This window comes from Vidua chalybeata, chromosome 6, assembly GCF_026979565.1.
Source record: "Vidua chalybeata isolate OUT-0048 chromosome 6, bVidCha1 merged haplotype, whole genome shotgun sequence".
In the NCBI taxonomy this organism is placed as follows: Eukaryota; Metazoa; Chordata; class Aves; order Passeriformes; family Viduidae; genus Vidua; species Vidua chalybeata.
Genome location: NC_071535.1, coordinates 15,098,043 through 15,125,938, shown reverse-complemented (window position 1 = coordinate 15,125,938; position 27,896 = coordinate 15,098,043). Strand labels below are relative to the sequence as shown.

The 27,896-nt window shown below is 33.5% G+C and overlaps 1 protein-coding gene across 3 annotated transcripts in view; it reads left to right on the top strand.

Moving 5' to 3' along the window:
- The window catches only part of PPP4R4 (protein phosphatase 4 regulatory subunit 4), a 58,891-nt gene extending 31,478 nt beyond the window's left edge, over positions 1-27,413 (top strand). The window contains exons 7-25 of one of the 3 annotated variants that reach the window (XM_053946060.1): positions 926-1,033; positions 3,068-3,189; positions 4,730-4,852; positions 6,983-7,152; positions 8,189-8,308; positions 10,091-10,168; positions 10,971-11,054; positions 12,185-12,367; positions 13,100-13,205; positions 13,944-14,091; positions 15,799-15,943; positions 16,803-16,844; positions 18,850-18,925; positions 19,370-19,450; positions 19,792-19,885; positions 20,322-20,392; positions 21,169-21,304; positions 23,202-23,334; positions 26,247-26,330. In XM_053946060.1, the coding sequence (XP_053802035.1) occupies positions 926-1,033; positions 3,068-3,189; positions 4,730-4,852; positions 6,983-7,152; positions 8,189-8,308; positions 10,091-10,168; positions 10,971-11,054; positions 12,185-12,367; positions 13,100-13,205; positions 13,944-14,091; positions 15,799-15,943; positions 16,803-16,844; positions 18,850-18,925; positions 19,370-19,450; positions 19,792-19,885; positions 20,322-20,392; positions 21,169-21,304; positions 23,202-23,268 (1,954 nt within the window). In that variant the 3' untranslated portion in view covers positions 23,269-23,334; positions 26,247-26,330. Of the gene's footprint in view, positions 1-925; positions 1,034-3,067; positions 3,190-4,729; positions 4,853-6,982; positions 7,153-8,188; positions 8,309-10,090; positions 10,169-10,970; positions 11,055-12,184; positions 12,368-13,099; positions 13,206-13,943; positions 14,092-15,798; positions 15,944-16,802; positions 16,845-18,849; positions 18,926-19,369; positions 19,451-19,791; positions 19,886-20,321; positions 20,393-21,168; positions 21,305-23,201; positions 23,335-26,246 lie in introns of those variants that run through there. The other 2 variants (XM_053946061.1, XM_053946062.1) reach the window with 2 other exon arrangements.
- The last annotated feature ends 483 nt before the right edge of the window (positions 27,414-27,896 follow it).

Sequence of the window (27,896 nt, the reverse complement as noted above, 5' to 3'; positions counted from 1 at the left end):
TGTCATGGAACATTAGTTTTTCTACCCTCCAATGTTCCAAGTTAAAAAGTATTTTTTTCTTTTTACGTAGCCCCTAATTTAATGTGTTCTAAAATGCCGAACTTCCAAGGCTACAATTTTTGAAACTTGAGGCTAAATTTTTTCTGTAAGAAGTAAATTAATTTTCACTGAATGAAGGGAGGCTGTGCAAGCTGGCTTGAAAATTTGCTTGTCAATATCTACATATTATTTATCTTGAGTTTTGCAATAACATAAGGATTTTTATAGAGATATTTTATGAATACTTATGATAGAACCTTGGGCAGTGAAAGGAAACACAATGGCTGATTCTGCCAAGTTGTAATATGTGTTTTTACTGAAATGGGAATCAAAATTTTTATTTTATGTCTGCCATTGATTTACATGAATACTTCATCTACTTGCCTGAAGGCATTGCAATATTCAAGCTTTTAATCTTAAATTCTTTTTCTCCTTTCTTCCTAATTATGTCTTGGGAGATACCTGCATACCAAAGATGAGGTATTACAGACATTTAATTGGGATTTGCATTTCCATTTATATAATCTTTTTATTCTTTCAGTGACTGTTCAGAAATTGTACTGAAGATTAGAAGTTATTAAATGAGGACAGCATCCTACTAAAGTAGCCTACCTACTATTTTTGTAGTTTATAAGAAACTACAGATGAATATGAGCAAATTTTAATGGCAGTAAATATTCCTTTTCCTGTTTCTTTGTAACACATATTTGCACCCAATGTACAATATTCTTTTCTAATTGCTGATTATCAGAAAAATCCTTTACTGAGTGTGATAAATTAGTAATATATGGGATAAACAAATAATATGTGAGTAAAGTTCAGTACTACTCAATAGATTTTATATATTCTTGTTCTGTATATTAATAAAAAATGTTCACATTTTTAGTGTTAAAAGAGAGGTTCTTCCATTGGTAAAATCACTGTGCCAGGATGTGGAATATGAAGTCAGAACTTGCATGTGTCGGCAACTGGAACATGTAGCTCGAGGAATAGGGTGAGTGCAATTTGCCTGACTGATCTTAAATGCAAAATATTTCTCTAAAATGTAAACCTAAAAACTCCTTTTAAAATTGCTCAATTCATGCATACTCAATAGTGAATTTGGAATGTACAGATGTGTTCTTAGTAATTGGCTGTTGGCAGTTGTCTCTTTTCCACTATTAGATTTTTCTTTCTCTTTTATAGTAAGATTGCTGAACCATAAATCCAGCAGATTTTTTAAATTATGACTTAATCTATAGCTTCTTGAAATGATCTCAATTATCCATTGGTGGTATTTGTCTTATTTAAAAATTCTAGCAAGTATTAGCAGTTTTAATAATTATTGTGCAGTGTTTTGAGAAAGAATGCTAAATGGCTTTTGTAAGCAAATTTCAGTTCAGTATCAACTTTTACTCAAAGCTTGAAGGCCTTCAAAATTCACACATAGGATTGAAAAAGTCTGGAACTTTAATAAAAGAAAATGTTAATTACATACAGGATTAGTCTCTGAGTGAACAAATATTTTAAAACTCAAGGTCTCTCTACCTGCTATTTTGTCAGGAAGGAAAAAAAAGCAGTAACTTGCTTTTACAGTTTGAAAATTTATCAAGTAACATTTCTTACCCAGTGCTAGACAACAGAGACAGATTACATCTTATACTAGTAAGAAAGGAAAGGAAAATTTTCTTAATTCTGTTTAGTGTCTTTGAAATGAACTAAATTTCACTTATTCTTTCTGGGAGTTGGAAGTTTAAAAAAATCACAGGTATTATGCAGTGGCAAATGACAGCCACAGGTAAATTACTAGTAAATGACTAGTAATTTACCTTGCCTTAGAATAGTGGGTTTGATATGCCTAAATACTTTGTTATCAATTAGTGATCTGTCCTGTGTATTTTTCTTTAATTGTTTCCTCACCAACTTTTATCTTTAGCATTAATGTATTTGTATAGATTGTTCCATCTCTAACGTTTTTACTTATTTCCTTCTCAGTGCCTTAGATTATTTAATCTCATGAGAAATGGTGAACATTGAGTGCTTTCAGTATGAAAGCTATTCCAGTGTGTCATGTTGAGGATGAATAAATAGTAGGTAAATAAAAAAATAACTAAACAGACATGAGCAAATTTTCAGGTAAATATTGAACGTATAATGTGATAACAGTCCAAATACTTATTTTTACCAGTTAGTGTTATTGCCACTAAATGATCTATAATTTTCTCATAATTTTATTTGAATGCTTAATCATTTGCTTGGAAGAGTACTGTTAACAGCTCTTGATTTGCTGGTAGGTGTAATAAACTCTGTAAGGTGCAAATTACTTTGATGCTGATTATAAACTTTTGAAAGGATTATTGTTTATATTGACTTACAAAAGGGGCAGCTGTTACTGCTTTAGTCCAATTGGAAGGGATATTTTGAAGATTTTAATTTCAGTATCTTGGAGTTAAGTATCAGCAGTATGTTAGTAGGTCAGTACATACCAAGGCCAAAAAGGACAAGAAGAACCCTTTCTTTGCTACTTTAAACCAAGGCCAAAAGTCAGTGTTTAGACTAGTTGGGAAATCACATTTTTTCTGAGCAATAGATGTTCTCTTTAAAGAAGGCTTATCTTTGATGTATAAAATTTCCAGACACTTCAATCCAACGTGGCTCATACTTATTAAATTTTGACTTTGGACCATCATATTGAGCATATTTGATCATAAGAATTTTCTTAGTGATACAGTGAAATAGCTGGAGTCCTTTGATTTTTTTTTTTTCAGGCTACATTTTCTCTAATTTATTTTGAGCTAATTTGAATGCTTTTTTAATGATGAAGTTCTGCATTTAAAGTTTGCATGTTTCCTTGGTTGACAAAGAAGAAAAGTCATGAGGTTGACTGGAGGTTTTTTATTTAACTTTAATTTCCTTAGAACTTTGTCTGTTTTTTCTTCTGGACTACCCAAAAAATACCTAAATTAGTATTTCAAGGTAGAATTCTGTTTTGCAGTGGCAGTATTGTTTCATTGTAAGTTTTCTTTTGACTGCTTGCTTCACGTTCCAGGACAGAACTAACAAAAACTGTGGTGCTTCCTGAGTTAGTGGAGCTGGCAAGAGATGAGGGCAGCAGTGTACGCCTGGCAGCTTTTGAGACCTTGGTGAATCTGCTCGATATGTTTGATGCAGGTAAGAATCTAATTTAGACTTACTAGCCCAATTCCTAGTGCTCTAGTGCTTCTTATAATTGTATTTAAATGCTCTTTGTTCTGACTGCATTATTCAGACATTTCTGATTTTATTTTCTTCATTGCTTTGTCCTTTATATTTCCTTATATTTCATGTCTTGAAGTGCTTTATATGCAGAAAGTTTTAAGGGAGGTGAGCTAGTTGTCCATGAAATCAATTACCATATTCCAAGTTTCTAATGTAATATGCCTAAATGGAATGAGTAAAATTACTGCATGAATTATGGAAATATTGTGTTGCTAGTATTTAACTAATTAATTTCGTGCTATCAGTACACGGAATACAAAGTGTTAGCTCAACAAAAATGTACTGTACAGGAACTTGGTGATGAATTACTACAATATATGGTTGTATTTAAGCCATATAGAGGAGTGGATAAGGAAAATAAAAAAATAGTATAGTTTTGAGGAGAATACTGTAAATGGACTTTTTAGCAATGAGTGTTTATATCAGTAAGTATGATAGTAGGTTAATTTTCTAATTCTTGAGCCTCTGTATTGATGCTATCAAGTTTGTGCTTTTCTTTGCACCTCTCAGTCTTCACTCCTCCTCCCCCACCCCCTGCTGTAACTAATGCTTTGAGTTACTGTAAGAAGCTTAGAGAAAGCAATCAGGGGTTATTTACAGGTTTTGAAGGCATTTTTCTAGAAATGGGGTTTGCGTGGGTTTTGCTTTCATGGCTGAACTAGAAAATGAACAATTTTGAAGGTAGATGACCCAAAATTACATCCTAGAGTTTCTCTCCCACAATATCAAAATATTTCTCCAAGGCCAATCTAACTTTGTTCAGCCACAATTATTTGCTGAATTTTGCTGTTGATCTGCCATTAAAAAATCATTATCCCTTTAAAACTCAAACATTTTAATACACTGATTTTATTTAACATAAGTCCAAAGATACAAATTTCTTCAAACATTTGCTTGTTTATTTTATAACGACACAGTGTTTGGATTTGGCTTTAATTTCTAAATTATTTAATTTCTTTCCTGTGTCTTTAATTGTTTTGTTTCTCTATGAATTTATTGTATACCAAAAGATTTTGAAACACTTCTCAGTAGGTTTAAAAAATTAACTTGCAGAATATCCTGAGTTTTCTATTTACTGTCACAGTCATGTTCAGTCTTGATCTCCCTGTATTCCTACTATTGCAGGAAATCTTGTAGGAATACTGCAGTATTCTTTCTCTCTCTATATTCTTGGTGGATGGAGAAGGTAGTCACTGTTTATTTATTCTCTGCCTCATCCTTTACTGGAGGATGCCTTTTCACTAAGAACAAACAAAAAATGAACATAACAGGAAAGGTACTAAATTTAGGATCATTCTCTCTACCTCTTTTGTACCTTCAGTGAGTCCGTGCCAGAAGTAATCCTGAGAATGTTAAATGAAATTTTTCTCAATTTACTACAGAAGGTCAGTCTCTGTGCTCTTTTTAAAATGTTGACAAATGGCTAACTCTAAAAATTTCTTTTGTTTTTCAGATGATCGGAGTCAAACTGTTCTCCCATTAGTGAAATCGTTCTGTGAAAAATCCTTCAAAACAGATGAATCTATCCTAGTTTCTTTATCTTTCCATTTAGGGAAACTGTGTAATGGATTATATGGTATGATTTAATTTCTTTGAAAAAATCTTAAACACGAGGGAAGATTGGAGAATTTGAACCCCTTGGAATGGGGGGAAAAATGAAATGGTAGTTAGTTAGATTTTGGAAATTTCCTCTTAGGGTGACCATCTGCTTATTGTTTATTGTTATTTTTGTTTTGTTTAGACAGGGTCAAAGATGGAAACATGGTGTTTCATCTTCATTGGTTTGACTGATATTTGTGGGTATTCTGGAGCTTGTGATTTGGATGATTGAATTTTTGAAACTAAAAACGTTTGAAAACATTATGATGTTAGCTTTGTTCTTTTCTATGCTTGATCTCCTTTTTAAGGCACAGTGCAGAGTGTGAGCCATAAGGAACTTCAGGGGAGAAAGTTCTAATGTCGTGTATTCCCCCAGCTGCAGCTGAGGCCAAATCTGTACTCGTAATTTTTACATCCATAATCTGTGCTTGAATTTTCATTTGAGCGCAGCACAACTTTCCTTGATAGTTCTGCCTACCATATAGTACCTGTGGAGGAACAGCACAGAATCATGGCTTTACATTTTAATTTCCCTCTAGACTCTTAAAACCTTTGATCTTTCCTACAGCTTTTTAAAATGAACCTTCATGATTATGTTAGAGACGATCAAAGTGACCATTGCTTCACTACGGATTACTTGAAATGGCTGTTCAAAATGTTATTTTCAGAAACAGAGAGCTAGGACAGTCCATCCTGTGTTTATCATGTTTTTCCAGTCTTCTTTTCTCTAGGTTGAATGACTAACTCCTGATCTTTCTTCACCTCTGAACTCCATCTGACAAGTTCATATTTTTCTTGAAGTGTTGAAGTGCCTTAGGACAGTTGAATGAAATGAAGGGGTTACTTCACATGTCTTGCCAGATATATTGCTGTTCACATTTTTCAGTGTGAAAAATTGCCTTTTTAAAAAAGTCTAGTAGCTAGTTAGTCTTTCTCTTTCCTGGCCTTGTGCAGGTGATGCAGATCAGGCTAAGCATGGTACCTTACTGCTGTTCTAATGGAATAATAGTCTAAAGTTTTAAGACCATATGTCCAGTTACTGAAGATCTTTTTAAACTGTCTTTCTGAAGAATAAACATTCTCTGTCCTTGGTTGATGCTTTCAGAATGCTGAATAAGCAAAACCTCTTGTCTAGCATCCAAAAGATCAAGGAAAATACTGACTAGTACCACAACTAGGATAGAACTTACTTTATACAATTGCCTATCTTGTCATTGGCATATGGGTAGTTTTCTCTTAGCTATTTTTCCATGTAGTTTTGGAGCACTTTTGTAGTTTTTAATCTATCATTCCTGTTCCCTTATTGTGAAAGTCATGACCCTTATTGCCTCTTTGGTTTCACAGGTTCTGTTATTACATACTAGAAGGAAATTGAATCAGTTTGACAAGTTTTCCTTTTGCCATGTTGGCTACTGCTGTTTTTTGTCGGGGGTATATGTGGGTGTATTGGTATTTAGTAGTAGATTTTTTTGTTGTTTTTTCAGTTTGTTTCACATATTTTTCAAAGATGTGAAAGTAACCTGACTTACGTAATTACGTGGCTTGTCCTTTCCCTCTCCAGCTATTAAATATAAGTACCACTTCAGCCCTTTTCTATTCTGTTATTTAAGATTTCAACAACTAGTACTTTGAGTACTGGAATGAAGCACATCTGACTGCACATTTTGAAAACCTCTTGTTTAAGATCCACTGACCTGTTGTTTCTCTACTTAAAGCTTGAATTTTTGTCAGAGTCATTAATTGTACTCAGCCTGATGATATTGCTGGAATTTAAAAAAAAAATTATTAAGCATTTCGGCATTCTTGATACCAATCAATGATAGCTTTTCCTTGCCCTCTGGAATAGATAATTCAGCCTTTTCTTGGTTATTCTCTTATTACCTAACGTACTTGTAGTTTTTAAATTCTTCTTGCTAGTTACATTCCAGTATGTTCTGAGTACTTGTCTGTAGTGATTATATTCTGTTAGATTCAAGGGAGGTAGAAGGAAGAGGAGGGATAAAATCAAGGTATTTGATATTTTAAAATAAGATTTGTTTGGGTACATTATTAATAGCATTTGTAATGAGGAAAGTTTGTTGTTTTGTTTGTTTGTTTGTTTTTTGAGGCATTTTTACTCCTGAACAGCACTTGCGGTTTTTGGAATTTTATAAGAAGCTTTCCACATTGGGTTTACAGCAGGAAAATGGGCATAATGATAATCAACTACATCTGCAAACTCTGGAACAGGAAAAGAAGTATATTTCAGTGAGGAAGAATTGTGCTTACAATTTTCCAGTAAGTAATATTAATTTAAGGTTTAATCTTAATTTGTGTTGTGCACGCAGTTCTCTAAATAGGACTGTACAAGTGATTATCCCAAGAGTTATTCCCAAATTGTTCATTATTAGCTAGATTTTAGCTCTTTACTGCAAAGTTTCCGTTAGTGAGGTTGTGCAAAAGAGCAGGAAATACTACTCTTTGCAAAGCCTCAGAAAATTATTGGCAAATTTGGACCAAGGAAGTGGTGTTCTAAGAGTTTACTGACCTTATTCTTTCCTGCACATTTTCTCCAAACGCTTAGCACAAAGGGAAAAGACCTTTGGGAAAACGTCTGTAAAACAGAGTCCCCAGTTTCAAACCACTTGAATCTACACTTTCACATTCATTGTGTGTCACATCATTCTTGGGAGTTAGAGATTGAAACTGAATGCTCAGGTTGATGTTTTAGTCATGTTCCTGCCTGAGTACAGAAAGTCTTTTCAATTTTATGTGAGGTCTTTAATACACCAGTCATATTTTTGTAAATGTACTTTGTATTTTGACATTCTGCATTTGTATTCAATGAAAATGTGTTTGCAACAAGAGCCTAGACAGCTGTTTTCTCTTCTGCCTTTTAAAGGCAAACACACTGTATGTGGGTAGACATCTGTTGGTTTATTTGAGCAAAACCAAGGTATGTACAAACACAATCATATTGAAATTCAGATTCTTGCTTTGTTGCTTGCTAAAATGTTTGTTTTTGAAGTATCCATTTGCAGTTTTTGCTAAAGTATAGAAACATAAACAATATTTATAAATCTGAAGTTTTATATCTCCTGGTTTTAGTCCTTATCTTCAAAAAAACAGCCTGCATCATGTCTGGATGATAAATAAATTCCGTTTAGGTCTCAGTTCTGGATTTTGTCTGGTGCCTATGTTTTACAAGGCCAGCAAAACCTCCACACGTACTCCCTAAAATAACAACCTGTTACCTCTCAAGCTCATCTGATAATCTCTGCTAGTGTCATCCTTTAGCTGTGTAGTTTAAAAAAGGACTTTTTTCCTTCCACAGGCCATGATTGTTTTTGTGGATCCAAAGAACTTCCATTTAGAACTTTATTCTATATTCTTCTGCCTTTGTCATGACCCCGAAGTTCCTGTCAGATATACCATGGCCATAAGTTTCTTTGAAGTAAGTCTACAATGGTTCTTTGTTACTGCTCACGTGGTTTTATTTTGTTGTTGTCTTTAGGCTTACATTTGTGGCTGTTCAACCAAAATAAAAAGACAGGAGAAAATGTATTGAAATTATTTAGTTCGCCAAGGGTGTTCAGTTCCATCTGACCTCTGTATATAGCCCATATACACACAGTATTTTATTTAAGTTGTGTGACATTTGTCTACAAGAGATTACTGCTAGGTCAGATTGTAAGGAGCAAAAGCTAGAAGAAACTTTTGGTCATCTAGTACCACAAAAATAGACAAATGTACTAACTATAATATTTGAAGTTTTTCAATAGTATTAGAAAACAGAAAAATGGGAGAAAGGAACTTCCCCCTTTTGTGCCTGAAAACCTTTAGAGCTGTAGTTTGCTGGTATATATGAGGAATATTTTTGTGGAACAAATCCAAATGAAATGCTCAATTTAATATGAAACTACTTGGAAATTTATGCAGATGTAACAGCATATGTATTCTTATATTTCCATTCAGCTTATATAAATTCTACTCTTGTTACTTTCATAAAATTATAAAAATGTACAAATGCATAGGTAATATTAACTATGTGGAGTGAATTCCAGAAACTAAAATGTGTTTCATAGCACTTTTGTGTTTCAGTCTTTGAGCCTAGCTTTGATTCCATTTTGTTGCTGGGGAAATTGGTAAATTAAGCAGTTTGCTGAAAACTTTTAAATGAATAGTAGAGAGAAAAATGGCTTTTTTTCCACCATTGTAAGAAAGATGTATGGATTTCCAGTTCTCATTACCTATTGATGTCTTGTTTTAATGAATGATAGTCCAGCATAATTGTTGAAACTGTAAAATTAGCATCTAATTCTACATAATATTTTGTTTTAGCTGTATAGCACTATTAAGGTACTGCCTGAATATAAGGGAAGTATTCTAGCTCATTAAAAAAAAAAAAAAAGTAAAATGATAGCTTGGTCTAAATGTACATTTAGTTCTCATTGATTTAATTTTAACAGCTTAACTAGACAACCACGTGACAGACAAAAATGAGTAATTTATGGCATTCTCTGCTATCTGTATTACTTTCCAAAAAATAAAAGTCTTTGTAGCCATTTCCTTAAAGCTTCATCTTGATTGGAAGTAAGCTCTTATATTCACTTTATTTTCTCTTGGCTTAAAGAAACATTAAGAAACATCATCTAAATATTTCTTGTGGCAAAAAAAATCTCATTCCTCAAGTTTATGTTATGCTTGCTATAAAACCTTTTTAATAGCATGGAGAGGGATTGCTGGTGTTTTTTAAAAATTTACATGAGACTTATGAATCACATGAGTCACGTCAAAACCCAAAAGGAGTAAGGAGTAAAAACTTAAGGTGGAAGGTTGGGGAAACCTAAAATCCAGCACAGGATAAGAACATTTTGTGTTTCATCTTCTAAATTATACAGCAGGCTGACTCTTAACTCTCCTAATTTACAACATTTGAATATTCTGCAAGGAAATTTCTAGCCTTGCAGTGCAGCCTAAAAAATTCTTGTTAAATGTGAAATAGAGTTAATCCTATAAGCATGTTTCATAGTTAGATAATAGACCTGTTTCTTGTCTCATGTTCTTTATATAAGCGTATTTTTAATGTGATTAGTGGGAAAGTACACAACTTTAGGAAGCTGATAATTAAACACTTTTTTCTGTGTCTCTTCATGCTTGCTGTAAAGTAAGAAAGCAGTGTTGTGCCATAGAACTAAAGAATGTTTCACCTTGCTAACCTACTGTCATTTTTTAGGTTGCTAAGCTTTTAAATTCTGATGTGTATACAATACATAAAGAACTGGTTACGCTATTACAGGATGAGTCACTGGAGGTAATACACTTTTATTGGAACTTTTTTTGCTTGCGACATCAAGGCAGATTATCTTCATGTTTAATAACTCTAACACAGTAGAGTAACAATTTGAAAGGATTAAGAGCTTTTACTTCTATTGCACAGACTCTGCATAAAGATGCCAGCCTTCTGTGAATAAAAAGGAGGAAAATAGGAAGGTGTTTGAATTTAGTAAACCCACACTAAATTTATTAGCTTTTAAAAAGACTAATTCTAAATAGTTTTAATTACTGTATTATTTATTACCTTACAAACTTTAAAAAGCTTTGGGTTTGGTACTCTATTAAAATAATAGTTAATAAGATTCAAGGTCCTTTGCTTTGTTTTATTTTTATTGTCCAATTGAAGAGGAGATAAAGAAGTCGTGTATGGTTCAAAGATCAAAATTTACAGAAAGAGTTTTGGTCCAAGGTGCGTAGAACATGAGTCAGTTATATTGCAGTTAACACAGTGAGACTTTTTAGGATGGAGAGACATATATATATTCAAGAAAAAAATCACCATTTCCTCTGATATGGTTTCTCCAGTAGTAAGTTAGACTACTCTAGTTAGAAAGCTTGTCTGATCACATAAAAAAAAACCTGATACCTGTAATACTTATATTACTTACTGCATTAAAACATCAGCCATCAATAGAACTAATCAGTGGAACTAATCTCCATTTTTTTTCAATATGAGAGAGCAGTAACTTGAAAGGTGTCAGCCAGGATATGCTGGTGAGAGTTAAAAATTGAGTTAAGTTAATTTACAGATCTCTTTCATGCAGTCTTTCTTTAAATAGGTGTTAGATGCTCTAGTAGGTCACCTTCCTGAAATTCTTGAACTAATGACTAATGGAGGAGAAAACAATGGATCAGAAAGCAAGGTGGGTATTCTCATGGGGTTTTTCATATTTTCTTTCTAAATGAGGGCATTAAGAAATTTCAGACAAATTTTGTAGGAAAAGGCTTTCATTATTAGGTTCTGAAGTTCTGTTTGGATACGAAGTTTCTGTTCAGTTTTTTTATTTGATTGTTGATGTTAAAAGCTTTAACATGAAAAACATTTGGAAAGATTAGAGTTAATATGAAAATGAACAGTTTATACATGTTCTTTTTCTAATTAACCACAGTTAAGTGAAAACAAAACTTGGTTTTGTGTTAAGGGATTGATAGCTAATACCTATTTTAATTTTTTTTTCATATTGATGTATCAATTGCTCATGGGTGCCATTTTCAGGCTTCTGCTAGAAGGAAATCTATTTCTGAAATCTATTTTCTGAAGTAAAGACATTGAATTAAGAGATCTGTACTCAGCTCCCACCTTTCCTAATTTAATTGTAAGTGGCTCTGGATGATGGTTTATTCCATGACTCCTCACCTCTAAGATGGAACAGAAAGGATGCTGGTTTTGAGCATACTTCCTAAAAGTATGATAAATTGAGATATTGCAGCAGTATAAGAACTGAAGAAATTTATTTTCTTGTATGTGTATAAGTGGACAGTGTAATTTAAAAATTTGAATTTATCAGTTGTTTACAGCTGTAAATATATATAACATATAGCAAATGCAATGTCAGGTGTGGCAATTTTTCATTTTTCTTAATATGAAAGGGAATTTAGCTTGGTTATTAAAAATTCTTTGCCTTCTACTGAGAAAAGGTGTACAATTCCTACTAAAATTAATTCCTACTAAAACTAATTAGGGGATTGAGAACAATAACTGCAAAGATTAAGAGGATAAAAGAGAAATGGGATTCATTTGGTTTGAGAAAGAGGATGCTGAGGAGAGTTGGTGTAATGGTTTTAATATCTGTAAAAGGGTATTACAAAGAGAACGGTGTTTAGTTTTCCTTTGTCAGGAGAAGGAATTGGAGATGAAAGTGTATTTAACTAGATACTGAAATAGCTTTTGGATTAGTCTTCCCTTCTTATATTGTTGTGATTTGCTTTTTAAGCACAGTGACAAGACACACAGCTTAAAATATAAAATTATTGTTTATCTTTCTGTTTCTAGTTACTCTCTATTCCTGACTTGATTCCTGCATTAACAACAGCAGAACAGAGAGCAGCGACTTCTTTAAAATGGAGAACGCATGAGAAGTTACTACAAAAATATGCATGTCTCCCTCATATCATACCAAGTGATCAGATCTATTACCGCTTTCTTCACAGGATGTTGACAATCATTTTGACAAATGTGAGCCCACCTGTTGCTTTCTCATTTGCTTTTATCTGTTAATGCAAGTTAGACCACTGGATATTTGCTATGTGTAGTACTTCTTGTGTTATATTAATCTTAAAGTCCTATCCATTTCATATGGTATATCAAGCCCTGTAATTTTTTCAATGAGAATTTTCACTGAAAACCTGCCCCCATTTGAGGAGCAAAATTTGGATTATCAGTTTTCCTCCTACCCAAGACTTTTTCTTTCCCTTGTGCTCATCATCACTTTGTTTTTAGTTAAATCAAAACTTTTTCCTCTGAAATATGCCTTCTTTTTCCTGATTCCATACATTACATTGTGTTTGTTCTTTATGAAAGAACTCTGCATTTCTAAAATAAATTATCATAGAGCTACTAGTCTGAAATTTTACTGAGTTAATTCAAGGATAAAACTGTTGTAAGAGAAGATGATGTAATTTTATTTCTACTGCCTGCCATACCGAAGGTGCCTTGCAAACATGGAATATTTTAAGGTGCTTATGAAATAGTTAAATCTACAAAGTTGAGCAGAAGGAATAAAGAAGCAGGTGTCTCATGAATTGGCCAAACTTCCTAATTCTCTCTTAACATCATGACATTTATTTAAAAATTTATAAAGTTAGGCTACTTGTCTACTTTTTAGCTAATTTTTTTCTAATTCTATATATGTTTTTAGTCATACTCTTTCAGATATGTTTTAACTGTGTTCCCTTTATTTCTTTCAAGAATGTCCTGCCAGTCCAAAAAGCAGCTGCTCGGACTCTGTGCGTTTATTTGCGCTACAATCGCAAACAAGAACAGAGACACGAGGTTATTCAGAAACTGATTGAACGTAAGATGATCTTTCCTCGATTACTGAGAAATGAAAGTTACTTTTGGCTGAAGATCTATTTACAGTTACATTTATTCAGTGAAATTTCCTTCCGTCATTGGAGGGACTATGCTTGGAAGACATTCAGTTGCTCATATCATCAAAATGTACTGTGCATATGTGAGGAATATATCTGGAGTTTATATAAAGGGATTGGGGAAGAGGCAATGCAGAAACTGATAATATGCCAAGACCCCTCCAACCCTACTTCTTTTAGCCAAAATTACTAAGGTGTGGGTACAGCAAAATAAAAAACAGAGTTCCTCTCTAGAAGTAAAAGTCTCCAGAGGCTTCAGCGTAAGAAGTGCTGAATAAATCTCAGAAATTATTTTATTAATCAGCCACCTAAAGTTGATATTTTGGTATATGCTATGTGTTTTGAAGATAGCTTAGAAGTTTTAATTGTTCTCATTAACATTCCTTGATGTTTTACACAGTAATTTTGATACTCCTGTGACATAGATTAAAAGACATACAGGAGTTTCTTTAACACGGTAGCTAGTTTACTTGCTCTTTGGCTTTTTCAAGTGCTCACTGACAGAATTAATGGATTTCAGAATGTTAATTTTTTACTAAAAGAAAGAATTGAGACTGAGAATATGTTTTTTGATGCCTGTGATTATCATCTTTTAAGTTGAAGGTCAACCTGTGAAATGTTTTCTGTCTGACAGATAATATCTGCAAATTTTTATTTTTCAGAACTTGGCCAAGGAAAAAGTTACTGGAACAGACTTCGTTTTTTAGATACTTGTGAATTCATTATGGAACTGTTTTCAAAATCATTCTTCTGTAAATACTTCTTTTTACCTGTGCTTGAACTTACACATGACCCAGTAGCAAATGTCAGGTATGTAGAATATGTAGCAGTGTACAGGAAAAGAAAGCTTTAAATAATATATTAAGAAATACTGTTAGAAGTTTTATGTCTTGCTTAAATAGTGGAACTTGAGTAAAAATATAAAGAGCCTTCAGAATGACCAGTATTAAAGACGCAGGGGAGTGTGGGAATGGTGCTAGGAAATCCCAGAAGCAGGTCACTTCTCAGTGCTTGAGAGACTGATCAAAAGCACTGGAGTTTGGGAGTGAATGGAACAGTGAAGAGAGGAGAGCCAGCAATAGATGGGAAAAAAGTAATATGTTGTTTTATGGGTGTAGAGAGAGAACACAGCTTCAACCTCCATTAATTCCCATCCATTTCATTGTCACTATATGTGAAGTAAAACACTCAAGCAATTCTTTCAGTGGCCTGAACTAAACAACTTAGAACAGGTTTTATGTTATGGAAAAGGGTATCTGCTTCATTGTTAACGAAAAATTGAAAACCAGTATAATAATGTTAGGGAATTTGGTCTGTTACTCATTTTTATACAGTGTTTTTATTTTTGTAGTAACTGTTTTTCTTTGTTTTCTAAACAGATAGGGACCAGGCAGTTACTACCATTAGGAAAGTAGATTTTTTTTTTGGTCACATATTTTATGTGATTTTATGCTTTTAATCTTGTTTCTGATGTGTGTCATTCATGTTGTCATCATTAACATATATGAACATCTAATATTAATGCTGCACAGAGATTTATGTAAGCATAATTTGCACATATATATGTGCACTCAGCTTCGCCACATACTGTTTATTACTAAGTGAAACTGTTTAAATAGACACTGTGTTTAATATAACTACCACATCTCCACTCAGTAGGACCCTAAAAATTAAATCATTTTGTACATATAGACTAACATTCATGTCTCATGTCATTAAATGTCTTTCTTGTCATGAGGGGCCCAGAACTGAGCACAGCATTCAAGGTGTGGCCTCACCAGTGCTGAGTGCAGGGGGACAATCCCTGCCCTGGTCCTGCTGGCCACACTATTGCTGACACAGGCCAGGGTGCCATTGGCCTTCTTGGCCACCTGGGCATGGCTCATGTTCAGCTGCTGTCAGATGGCACCCCCAGGTCATTTTCCCCCAGGCAGCTTTCCAGCCACTCTGTCCCCAGCCTGTGGCACTGCCTGGGGCTGTTGTGACCCCAGTGCAGAACCTGGCACTTGGCCTTGCTGAACAGCACAAGCAGGGGCAGCCTCTGCACATAAACAGGAAGATAAGGAAGGGGAAAGAAGGGCTTTCTTCTTTTTAGACTATCTGATACATTTTCATCCTTGAAGTTGTATAGAATTGCAGTAACATGATTTTTGGTGAGACTTGGACTCCTTTGCACCAATGGACCAGATTTCCAGGATATTTAGGTAACTGATAAAGTTAGGTGTGCATATCACTTGGAAAATCTGGAGGACTCCTTATTTTTCTAGATTAAAAAAAAACCAAAAAAAACCAGACAAACCAAAGATGTTTATGGACTGTATTCATGATCTATAGAGGCTTTTTGAAAACAGTGTGTCTGGAACCAACACATAAACAACAATCACTTCTGAAAAATAAGGCCACTTAATTATTCTGTGTCAAATGCTGGCATGAAATACATTGAGAATTAGTAATATATATTAAACATCTGCATTAAAAGGTGAATATTTGGGTTTTTTGTTTGGGTTTTTTTGGTAGAATGAAGCTATGCTGTTTGTTGCCAAAAGTCAAATCTACTCTGAAGATTCCCACTGATAAACATTTACTTCAGCAGTTGGAGTTATGTATAAGGAAACTTCTGTGTCAAGAGAAAGACAAAGATGTCTTGACTATTGTGAAAAGAGTAAGCATTTTTCTTTTTAAGCAGCATTTAATCTTGGGTTTATCACTGTAAGTTAAGATGACTAAAGTTATGCTTTCTTTGGATTTTCTCAATGTAAGAACAGGAGATTAAAAAATTCCATTCTCTGTTACGTAATTTTAAACAATTAAAAGATGATGTAGTATAGTATGTTCTGTGAAATTTGGGAGTGTTAGTGTTTCCTTGGTTACTTATATTGCAGTTATTTTGTAGTGATTCAAATTCAGGATTTTGGCTGACCATTTATGAAAAAAAAAAGACTAGAGAAAGATTGAATGTTGATTCTAGTAAAACTCATCAGGTCAGAGATATCTTGTTAGTCTATATATTTTACAATATAAAGACAAAACGTTTGCAGGATTTTGTAATGTTACAAATGGGTTTTTAATGTGAATATTCAAAAAAGTACCTCTTTGAGGAATGTCCATGCTTAGTCTCAAATTTAGAAACCATGAAGCGAAATAGCTCAAGTAGGTGGCTTCCTTACAGGGCCAATCTGCAGGAGAGAGACTGGGTGAACACCTGTGTGGAACCTTCTGAGTTAGACACAGGTTCCTGAGATGCTTTTTTCAGTCCTGGTTCCTAAGCCTTTGCTATAGCTATTCTTGCTGTGGTGCTTCCTTGAGTGTATTTTGATTTCCATATAGATATTCTGTGAATCTATTCAAGTCTCAACAGGGAGAATACTCTCTGAGAGTACTCTCTGACACTTTTAAACTGCGTTTGTACCACAAAAATGATAGCATAGGCTTCAAATATTTAAGAAGAAAAGACAATTTTTTACTTCATAGTGTGACATGCCATTGAGTAATAATAAATAATGTTTCAATTTTCTTTATAGACGGTGTTAGAATTGGACAGAATAGAGATTTCTGTAGATGCTGTAAGTACTTACTAACTTTAATACTTCTCAACTACTCTTAGTTCCATTTTCAGGTAGTGATTTTTTATTTTTATTGATTTTATTTTGAAGTTTCAGAAAAAATTTTATAAAAATGATTTATTGGATCAAGAAAAACAGACAAGAACATCTCCTTTTGAAAATGGCATATTTTATCAGTACACTGTCACTATTTTTAAATAGTTTGCAGCTGCATATTAATGAGGCAATAATTTTTAGGTAGGAGAAATGCATATTTTGGAGAGACCTGATAGGTTCAAAATCTGTGTGTGGTTTCATTTTACTCTTTATAATAGGGTTAAATCCTTCAAAGCAATATGTAACTTTTTTTTTCTTTACTGCCTAAATTTTGCTGTATCAGTTAGAAAGGGAAACTTGAGTTTCTTGAGAAATAACATGTACAACATGATGAACTGGTCAATGAAACACCTCAGAACTGGCATACAGCTTCCCTAGGCAAAGAAATTAATCTCATAATTTCTTTTGTCCCAAGGAAGCCAAAGAATGCTCTGTGTTACAGGCTTTCCAATTAGCCAGGAAAGAGAGGAAAGCAAAAGGTGCAGTAGGCACTTCAGCACACAGCTTGTATCTTCACCACATCTCCACAAAGCCTAGATCAGACCACTGCAGTCCTCCCATCTGCTGCCTCCCCTCCAGCCTGAGGTGGGAGAAGCTGAGCAGCTGACAGGATTCAGAAGATCCTAAAATTGTTGGTTTCTGTGACTTGTAGTAAATAAACTTCTTTGTAGTGAACCAGAAGAGATTCAGGAGTGTCTCAAAAATGTCCTTGTTTCCTACCTTTGTGGTCCACTTTGATGTCAATGTGGACTTGCCACTGTCCCAAGGCAGCTGGGCTCTCAGGACCTGCATACACACACTCAAAGTCCTGAACGTAGCACTCTTTAGGTAGATCCAGTTAATGCTTTTATACTGAAAGTGTTTGTGTGCTGCAAAATAGCCTCCAGTGCTACTGTGCATTGTATGATGACATCAATTTTTACCCTGTTTCCACAGCTACACTTTAGAAAAGCACCTGAATTTTTGTGATATAGGCCACTGGTCTCTGCCACCCTTCTGTATCACAAAGGCCTCATCAGCATTGTCTGTGAGAGGCATGCTTTTGGGGAACCCAAGAGGGACACAGTGAATTGTGACATGTTTCAGTCCCAAACAGATGAAGAGCCATTCAACCCACTTAAATGTATCTGATGCTAACGATTTTAATACTGAATATGTTAGTAAGTTTCCTTAATTTTAGTAGCTGACTTTGTAGAAACTATTTGCCAGCAACCCTGATCTGAATGAATTACCTCTTTCTTTTCTTGATTGGGTAATAATTAGAACTACATGAAAAATATAGATTAGAGCAATTATGGTTCACTTAACAATTTTTATTGTGAAAATGGTATAGAAAATAAGCTAGTATTGTATAATTTTTTGAAGCTGGAGTGATATCTACTCACCAAATGGAGTATACTTTTAGGCTGGGTAGTATTACAGAAGGGCAAATAAATTCTATGAGCCTGAACAATTTTACATAGTTAATTTTTTCATAAAGATTTATCAACTGTAGATGTTAGTTTTTGATCTTTATAAAGTTTAAATATATGTGACACACCTTAAAATTTAAGAAAACCATATTCATTGAATTGTATGAAATAAAAGTTTTGCCTGTTCTGTTTTCAGAGGGTCTGTGTTAGAGAAGATTTTTACATTGCCAGCTGCCAATGTGTGTAACCTTTTGAATATAAAAAAATCCAAAAGCCAGGCATAATTTTAATTATAAGTTTTAGATGTGAACTTCAACTCTGAGCTTTCTTCGTACTGTGGTTTTAAAATGAGATATGTACCCTGATTTCTTTCTGTATTATTTAATTGGTTCTCTGGATATTCATCAGGGATTGTACTACTAGCAGGAGAGTAGAAATGAACTGAATTTATTTACTTTTACCTGAGTAATATCTAAGAAAACTATTCATTCTTTTAGGAACAATTAGAAAAAGAGAAGCAGAAAAATGAAGGAAGATCTACAAATATTAATGATAAAATATTTGAAAAGAAACGTAAGTTTGTTTATTTGTGTACATGTTTCTGCATGCTTTACTTTTCTACAAAGGTAGTAGAGAAAGGAGCAGGAAAGAGGCACTTTATACAATAAACAGAGATTTAGAAATTGTATATAAAAAATGTTTCTATGTATTTCTGAAGTTACGAAAAATTGCCTCATTACATAATATACATATATAATGTATATAATGTATAATAATACATATGTTTTATTTTGGCTTTATTAATAAAATATATTCATTTTAGTTCTCTGTTATTTTTTATTTTGGGATATAGTGTAAGTACTTTTCTATGGTATTTCTAAAGTGCTAGTAGCAGTGGATTAGATATTATTACTTTTTGCTCCAGGACTGTGGTATGTTATGTCCTCTCCTTTATAAAAATTTAAGTTTTAAGAGGGAAGGGATTTTACTGGACTTTTTTTTTTTTTTTTTTTGTAGGTAGAGACAGTAAAACATCATCAGTGTTGTCAAAAAGTATCAATCTCTCTATTTCGGGAAGCTCTTCTGGTACATTAGCAGGTAAGAACTGTTCAAAAACTCATCTGGATCACTTTGAGTTCACATCATCAGGTTAAACCCCAGCAAAGCTGCTGTTGACATCTGTGGACCCAAGTTACACCTACTGCACAGAGGAAAAGATACTTCTCCTAGAACTGAATGTATTTTTCTATGGTTTTTAGTTTTGTTTAACTCTGTAGTATATAAATAATGACCTAAGGTTTATTTTTTTTTAAATTGAGGTATTTAAATAATCTCATTCTTTCATTTACTGTAGATTGACAGAAAAATATATTTTAAAGTGTTCTTAATTATTGAGGAAATGCAATATTCATATTAAAAAATGTTCTTTATAATTTTAGGCAAAGAAGAAAAAAAATCCAAGCTGGTTCGAAGCCAATCTTTCAGTACTCAAGTACTGCATCCAAAATACAGCAACATAGACAAGTGTCCTAAGTATCTTTATAATCTTCATTGCTTACCTCATAGGCAGATGTTTGCTAATAGACAGCTCCTATGAAATTAATGCTCATGGATCTCTGAAAGTAGTGGTGTGCTCACTGAATTGTAACATATTTGCAGCTCTCTGTTTAATTGATTAACTGAGTAAGGAAACATCTAAGGCATGTTGAAGCCTAGAAATGGTTATGGATTCATTTAAAGTTAATAAATGTCACATTTTATCATATATTAAAAGTAATTTTCAATATGAATTGCTGAACCTAATTTCATACATTTCTTAAAGATATTTCAGCACAACTTTCTCATTTAATTTTTTCATAGAAAAAATAATTCAGAAATAACTTGCAATGCTATTAAACAGGATGATAGAACTGAGAGGAACACTTTCAGAAATAACCAACTTGGTTTTGTTTTGTTTGGTTTTTTAAAGTAAAAGTTCTGCTACAGGATATACATCTTCAGTACCAGGAATAGGAAAGAGTTGTATGTTATCCTTTAGTGGTAAGTAGGTTACTCTAATGTGTTTTTACTTCAGTTTCTTTGTGTGGGTGTTGAATATATGGACCCAATTAGGCAGGCATACTCTAAGATGTCATTCTCCTAAAGAAAGCAGAATAATAGATATCCAATATGTTTGGGCATTTAAGTGATTTTTCAGATTATTTTTTTTTCCCTTACACATTTGTTTTAATTTACATTTAAAAATAGTAAAAATAAACTGAATTTGTCATGTCCTGGTTGGAATGTCAGATATCATAAAAAGGTTGGGTTTGGAGTTTTCCCCCACCTATTTTACATGAGGAGAATGAATACTATATAAAACTTCTTCTGAATTAAGAGAGAGAAACTACTGTTTGCAGTTCTGTCCACTAAATTTTAAAGAGTTGGGATGTTTAAAGATAAGATTGAGATTAATGGCTTCCTATAAAAAAACCTATCTTTTCATTCACTACCAATAGGCACTAGGCAATTAAATTACATTAAATAGCTAAATTTTTAGCAGCTAAAGATTGGCCCAAGAGATCACACTCTTTACATACATTAATGTATGAATATTTTTGTTGAAAATGTGTATTCCAGTTATTTAGTGGGACTTTTTAATAAAAATATTTGAAGAAATGTTAAGTAGAAACCATCCCATTAAAATTTTGGATTAGTGCCATAGGAAATATGCCACTAACGTCATAGGAAAAAGAGATTATTCTGTTTACTTTTGAAAACACTGTGAAGTGTTTTCAACCAAAATTCTTTGTCTAAGCTGCACCTCTGTGTTGCAGATGATTCATTCCGGACTCATTCTGCTGGCAATAGTGGGAATGCTGCCTTCCCTTCTAGTTCTTCTCGCAACTTATTTAACTCAGCTGACCAAAAGAACAATGGAAATAAGGAGAGTCAGTCCCGAAAGATGAGCATGTAAGTTGTTGACAAGATAAACTGAGGCTAGGGGTAACATTTCCAAAGGGAACTCAAAAGAGCCATGTAAAATTAGGCCTGTATTTATTATACTTCTGCACACAGATTTTGAAATACTAAAATAGCAGAGTAGAAATGTGGTGTATGCAATTGTAAGTGTTTCTAAGATGGCATTACCTTCTAATTTGTCTTTCACATTATTTCTCCTACACATATTTGCATTCAGCTGGTATATAATTGAGAGGGTGGAATGGGAAAAAGTGAAGGTTAGTGCCTTTGATATGTAATAACTACAGTCACAGTGATTTAGCTGCCTGTAGCTGGAGAAATAGAAGTATTTTTAGACTACTTAGTTTCTAATTTTCCTTCTTTTTTGTGGACTTGTATATTTATGTATCATTATGTAACAATTCTATTATGAATCTTGAGACTTACAATGAACTGGTACTGGTATTTGCTATTAATGCTGCCTTCTTTGCCTTACCATAGCCATTTACAAAAAGCCATCTACAAATTTTCAATGCTAGGCATCTCCCTCAGGCTGCTTTCCTTTAAACATCAGCCAATGCTGTTCAGCATTTTGCAAGAACAAAATGAAAGATGTATTTTTTGCTCCTGTGCTGAAACTGTAAGTCATAGAAAATCACTGTGACATACACTCACCCAAATCTCTGTAGACTCTAGCAGCAAATTCCCTGCAGATTCCTTTTACACTATAACTAAATTACTGTCATTGGACTAGCTGTAATTTTGTGGGCTCAAACCGAGACTTTTCTTTGCTAGCAGAGATTTGCATTCTTAGCCAAGGCAGAATGGAGAAAGGGAAGGCACCAGCTACAGCAAGAAAGGGAGTCTGGGAAAGTAGACTTCAATGTAACAGGAACTACAACTGGAAGCTAAGATAGGAAAGAGAAAACTTCTTATACTAGTTTGCTAGGTATAAAGAGGCAGCAATAGTGATGGTCTGTTTTGGCGAATTAAATATCCATATGAACATATTTTTCCACTTCAGTATGTTCAGTTTACTTTAAAAAACAAACCAAAATACCTCCCCAGCTTTAGTCAGGATTTTAAGTTAATAAAATTACTAAATTGTAAAATAAAGCACTCAAAAGTTTAACAAACAAAAAAGAAACTCCCAGGATAATACTCATTTATCTCCTTGTGTACATGATTTTTTTCCTGCTGGAATTCTACCATCTTCACTGTACAAGATAAATTGTTTCTAGAATGAACTCAAGTGTGCATAGTGACCTATAGTTTTTAAAACTGCTTTTATTTTGTAGAGAAGGTTGGGAGGTAAGTTGTGAATGCAGATGGACTGTGTTGAGTAAGTGGTTTCACAGGAATAGTACTTTAAGGTGCCCAATCACTTTGCCCTCTGTCCCTCTTTGCCAGTGTCTAATGACTTCCCTTAATGCTACCCACAGTACTTCAGACTTTTCATAGGTGATCATTTGGAGGTCACTTATTTCAAAGTGCACCATTTCAAAGTCAGCAGTTAGATTAGTAGACATGCTGACATTTTCAGCTATCTATAAAGTAAATGGGGCATTTATCTTGAGAAGATAAAATGTAATGGAGTGCTACATAGTTAAAAAATTAGGTGTGCTCAAAACCTCATTTTCTTTCACCCTGATGACTGTATGTCTCTTTTCCTTGCTTTAAAACAAAAAAAATAGTTCAAATGTTGTAAATATTTTTAGCAATCTGTAGAAATTCCAATTACTTGCTGTCCCACAAGGATTTGGGGAAAATGAATGGATTAATATTCCCAAAGCAGTGAGGTGCAAAGGTTAGTTAGACATATTTTTTATATCACATAAAAAGTTTCCAAATTTCAAAGGAAATTTTTCTGTCTTCCCTTTAAAATAAAACTGATTTCTTTTGTTTAAAGAGGGACAGGACAAGGCTCACACAGAGCAGTTTGCACTTTTGTCTTCAGTCAGAAGAGTGGAAAGTAAAGAACACAGCTGCGAGTCTCTATGTACCATTCCCAAATGAATACCCTAAGAGCAGAGTATTTTAAAGTAGGTATCTGATCAAACTCATGATGATCTGGGTGCTTTGTCTGGTTCAGAAAGTCCCTGAACTATATAGGGTCAGAAGCTAAAGAGGATGTAAAACATTTTTTGGAAAAGAAGAGGAAGCTTAGGATGTCCTACATTTAGTTCTGAATAAGAGTTTTAGTGTTCTGTGTTCTTGTGGAAAAAGACATCTCTCAAGGTGGTCTAATGTCTGCTGTGTAGATTCAACTTCTTGTTTGTAAACTGACCCAATAATTAACTGTTTTCAAAAGAAATTGAAGCAGCTCTGTAAGGAGATATTAAGAGATACAGATACAGGAATGTTTGGTGGTAAATGCAGTCAATCACAGACATGTTTAGCTGTACTTTTTTATCTTTCTTTTACTCAGGAAGTCAGGCCTGGTTCTAAATATATGCACATTTAAATTAAAAAAAAACAGCAAAACAACAAAAATGTCAGTTTCAAGGAAGCATTATTTTCTAAATTTAATGATGGAAGAAATTGATATCCAAATATATAAGCAGATGACAGAAATCTGTGAGAAGAATTTGATAATTGTACAGTGAGAGGTACAATTGAATAGATGCTCATCAATGAGCATCACCTTTGGTGAACTGACTAAGCCAGAAAACTCACTAAGGTGAGAAAATAATAATTGGGTATTTTTTTACACTGTATCATCATGCAGATTTACTTAGTGCTGGTTAAAATTTGCACTGACCATCTCAATTCTGGCAAGACCTAACTTTTAGTTTCCTGGCTCTGCAACTTGAGTAGGGTAACTTCTAATATGTTTCTTTTTCTAAGTAAATATATGGGCAGTAACACAATAATTAAAGTATAAGCAGACAAAATTAATGATTCTTAGTTTGAAGTGATACATGTTTGGATAAAATATTGCTTAATTGCTTAAGCCTAATATTTTCCATAAAATTGCTCTAGAGAATATTGGCAAATGTTCACTTTTGACAATACAGTGCAGTTTGCAGGGGTCAAGAATTTCTGATTTCATATATGATAGTGCTCCAGGAGTCTTTCAAAACTCAGAGTTACTTTGGTGGAGAACTGAAGTCTTTTCTTACCGTACTCATACATTCAAACATTCAGTTTGAACTAACTCATAAGTATGTGCCAATTAAAGTTTTATCTCTTTTTGAAAATAACATAGATGCAAGAAAAAAAAAAGTAGTAAATCATGATCCAGTGCTCACAAGCTGGTGACAAGGAAGTACTGTTTTAGTGTAGGTGTCAGTTGTTAGGTCTTGGGTATTACTTAGGCCATAGAAAATACCAGAATTATGCTAAAGCAGCCCCCATATAACTTAATGAGGGAATCACAAAAGGGATGACTACCTGCTTCAAGTATCTGATGGAATGGGAACGAATCAGAAAGAGCACTGGTCGAGTGCTTTGTCCCACAAGAGATCTTACTTAATAAGCAGAGCAGAGAAGTTTTTCTGACTTCCTTTTGAAGAGTTGCCAGTTAGATCATGAATCATCCTAGTGCAGACATTGACATAAATCATGAACACTGTGTTTTATCAAGCAGTCTGATCTTGTATCATTAAGCTGTGTAGCTTTATTATATTCTTTTGAATATTTTCAGCTTTATGAGATTCTTCGATATAAGATGTTTTGCTTGTGTTTGTAGTGCTGTAGTATGACTGCAAATGTTCAACATGCAATTGTTTAAAACTATTTATAAACTTTATAGATTCATCAATAAATATGTCTGTTGTAGATCCACTTCATAGATAGCATTTAAGTATTTTGCATCTTGCCTATAGACATACAGATATTGGCTGATTTTATTTCACTTTGAATCAAAACTTTCTTCAAGGATGTGTGGTACAGGTTTTCTATCTTGTAAAAAGTGGGATTAGATTTATTGTTGCATAAAAATTAATTTTCTAATTTATTATTAGAAATTTCCAATTTATTATTAGAAAGTTAATTTTATGCAACATTAAACTAAATAAATATCAGTATTTTATAAGATGTCCACAACTGGCCTATAAGACATCCAGTTTGGTGCATAACCATGATGTAACAGTTACATGTTTAAGATAAGTATCTTTAAGTAATGTCTTTCATCCAGTCACATAATTGCTTAGAAAGTTAAGCACAAGATGAAATAGTTCTGCTACTGGTCTACTACACTTTAAGTTGGTTTCTTACAGCTTTTAATAATGTTTTCATCATGACATTTAAGATGCTAGAATTTCCAAGTTCCAGTGGGACTGGCTTCTATTTTGTGTCCCATTTCTATGATGAAGCTAGTAGGTATCCTGACACTGATACATTATCATATAATATATGCAGTTTTTAAATATTCAGCAGTTTTAAAACAGCGAAACAGAACAATATGTCATGTTACTTGTAAATGATATTGTAAAATATTGATGCAAATTAATATTTCCAAGAGTTCTAAAAGTTACGCCCCCTCTTGGAAATACTTCTGTCTGATACAAATAGTTGTTAATTGACAGCTACAACTCTTTGAAACTGAAAAACAGTAAAGCTAAAGATTAAAAATGTAAGGCATAAAAAATCCAGAAATTACCCAAATGACCTTGTGGTCAACAGAACACGTAGAAATCACAGTGTAATGTGCCAGACTTTTGGCACTTTTTGTAGCCATGAGTAGACTGCTTGTGGCACCTTAATCATCTCACTCAGATGGATCTCCACAAGAACTTCTTTAGACACCTGAATGGAGAACTTCACCCTTCTTGAGAATGCCCTCAGAATATATTCCTTTGGCTTTTTCAAAGTGGGTGAAATAGAGCAGCTCATAATTTTTAAAGTACAGCAGCTAAGAGTTAAAAGGTTCTGCACAATAGCAGTTTAATATGTTATGCAATTTAATAATATAATAACAACATATTATGTATGTTTCTTCTTTTGTATGAAGAAAAAACAGAAAATCAAATTCCTAGATCATCTGTCAGAAAAATGAGGGAACCAGAGACTGGAGGAAGCAATGTTCTGGTGGGATAAGGTGGGACCAGCAGATGGGACTCTCTAATGCCTGGACTGAATAAAATGCATCCTGCAATGTTAAAAATTTAAAATAAATATTTTAAATAAAGTTCCAAACTGTAAAATATGTTCTGATAAACAATGTAATGGTTGCAGAATTCTAACATCATAGTGAAATGATATGAACTATAACTTCAGCTATGTGCTCTTAACTGCTGCAGCTAAGGAGAAGATTTTGTTTTCTTCAGTTATGCCTTTGTAGTTTGAAGTCTTGGATTTAGAATGAGCATACCCATTATTTGATTGACTTATTTACAATCTTAGCAACCCTTAGCTTTCATATTTTAAGGAAGAAATAGAAGGAATTGTTATGAATATGAAAAAGGAATCCCACATTTTAAAGAATCTGCAAACCTAATTTAAGACCAAAGTCCAGAACCATTGGTCAGTCTATAAAAAACCATAGACTGTTGAAGCATTGTGCTGTGAATTTGGAATTAATGTTTTTACAAGTACTAAGTTCATAAAAATTCTGTGTAAGTTTCAAAGCAATCTAAAAGCAAATGTCTCCAGATGATGTAAAAAAAAGTTTTATTTCATAAGTTTTGTTGTATAAATACTTGTTTTAATTTTAGTATTTCAAATTGTATTTTCACTTTAATAATTTATAATAATGAATCTAGTTTAAAATCAGCTGCTATTGCAAGCTGTCATGGTTCAGTGATGTCATCTGCATTTGTTTGTATTAATGCTAATGTTTCTGTCAAAATTTATGTGGAAAAACATGCAATCATATTTGGAAAAGTTCTATTTATGCCAATACTTGAGAGAGGGATTATGAAGCTATTGTCAGCTTCCCTTTCAAAATGGAGGCAGCATAAATATATTGATATCAGAAATACACGTTTTTTTAAATCTATTGGTGTATGATAAAGATGATTTGGTCTGTGTATGCATATGTGTGTGTGTGGTTACTTTTTATAATGTAAAAATATGAATGATGATTTACTCAAAATAAAACCTAGGACAATGCTGTACATGCATGTTCTTGAAAAAAAAAATCTCAGGGCATCTTTTATAATTAAAATAAATAAAAGCACTTACCTATGGAGGGTATTTATTTAAAATAGTAATAATGCTGGATGTATGCTATCTTGTATGAAGTACAGAACGTTTCTTTGGATTAAGCACTGTCTAAATGCTTAAGCTTCCTACACCTCAGATAGATTTAGCAATATTCTCCGTCTTAAGTCACAGGCATTGTTTGGGTTCTGTGCAAATACTTTATTTTTCAGTTTGTTCTGCAGCCTGGCATAGGATTTTGTAAATCACATATTTCTTTAAAAGCTTCTTTGAGTTTTATGATGTTTAACATTCAGTATTGATACAGGTGTACAGATGACCTGGGCTGGCTCCTCCTGGGTTCTGCTTTTGGTTCATTAATGCAGACAGATACTCCCAATTCCTCAGGCACAACTGACTCAAGTGCCAGCTACAGCTGCTCACCTGGGCCACAGGAGACTGCTCAGGCTGTTCTTGGTCTCACCTTTGGCAGGGACCAAACTCAGATCATCAGTAGCCA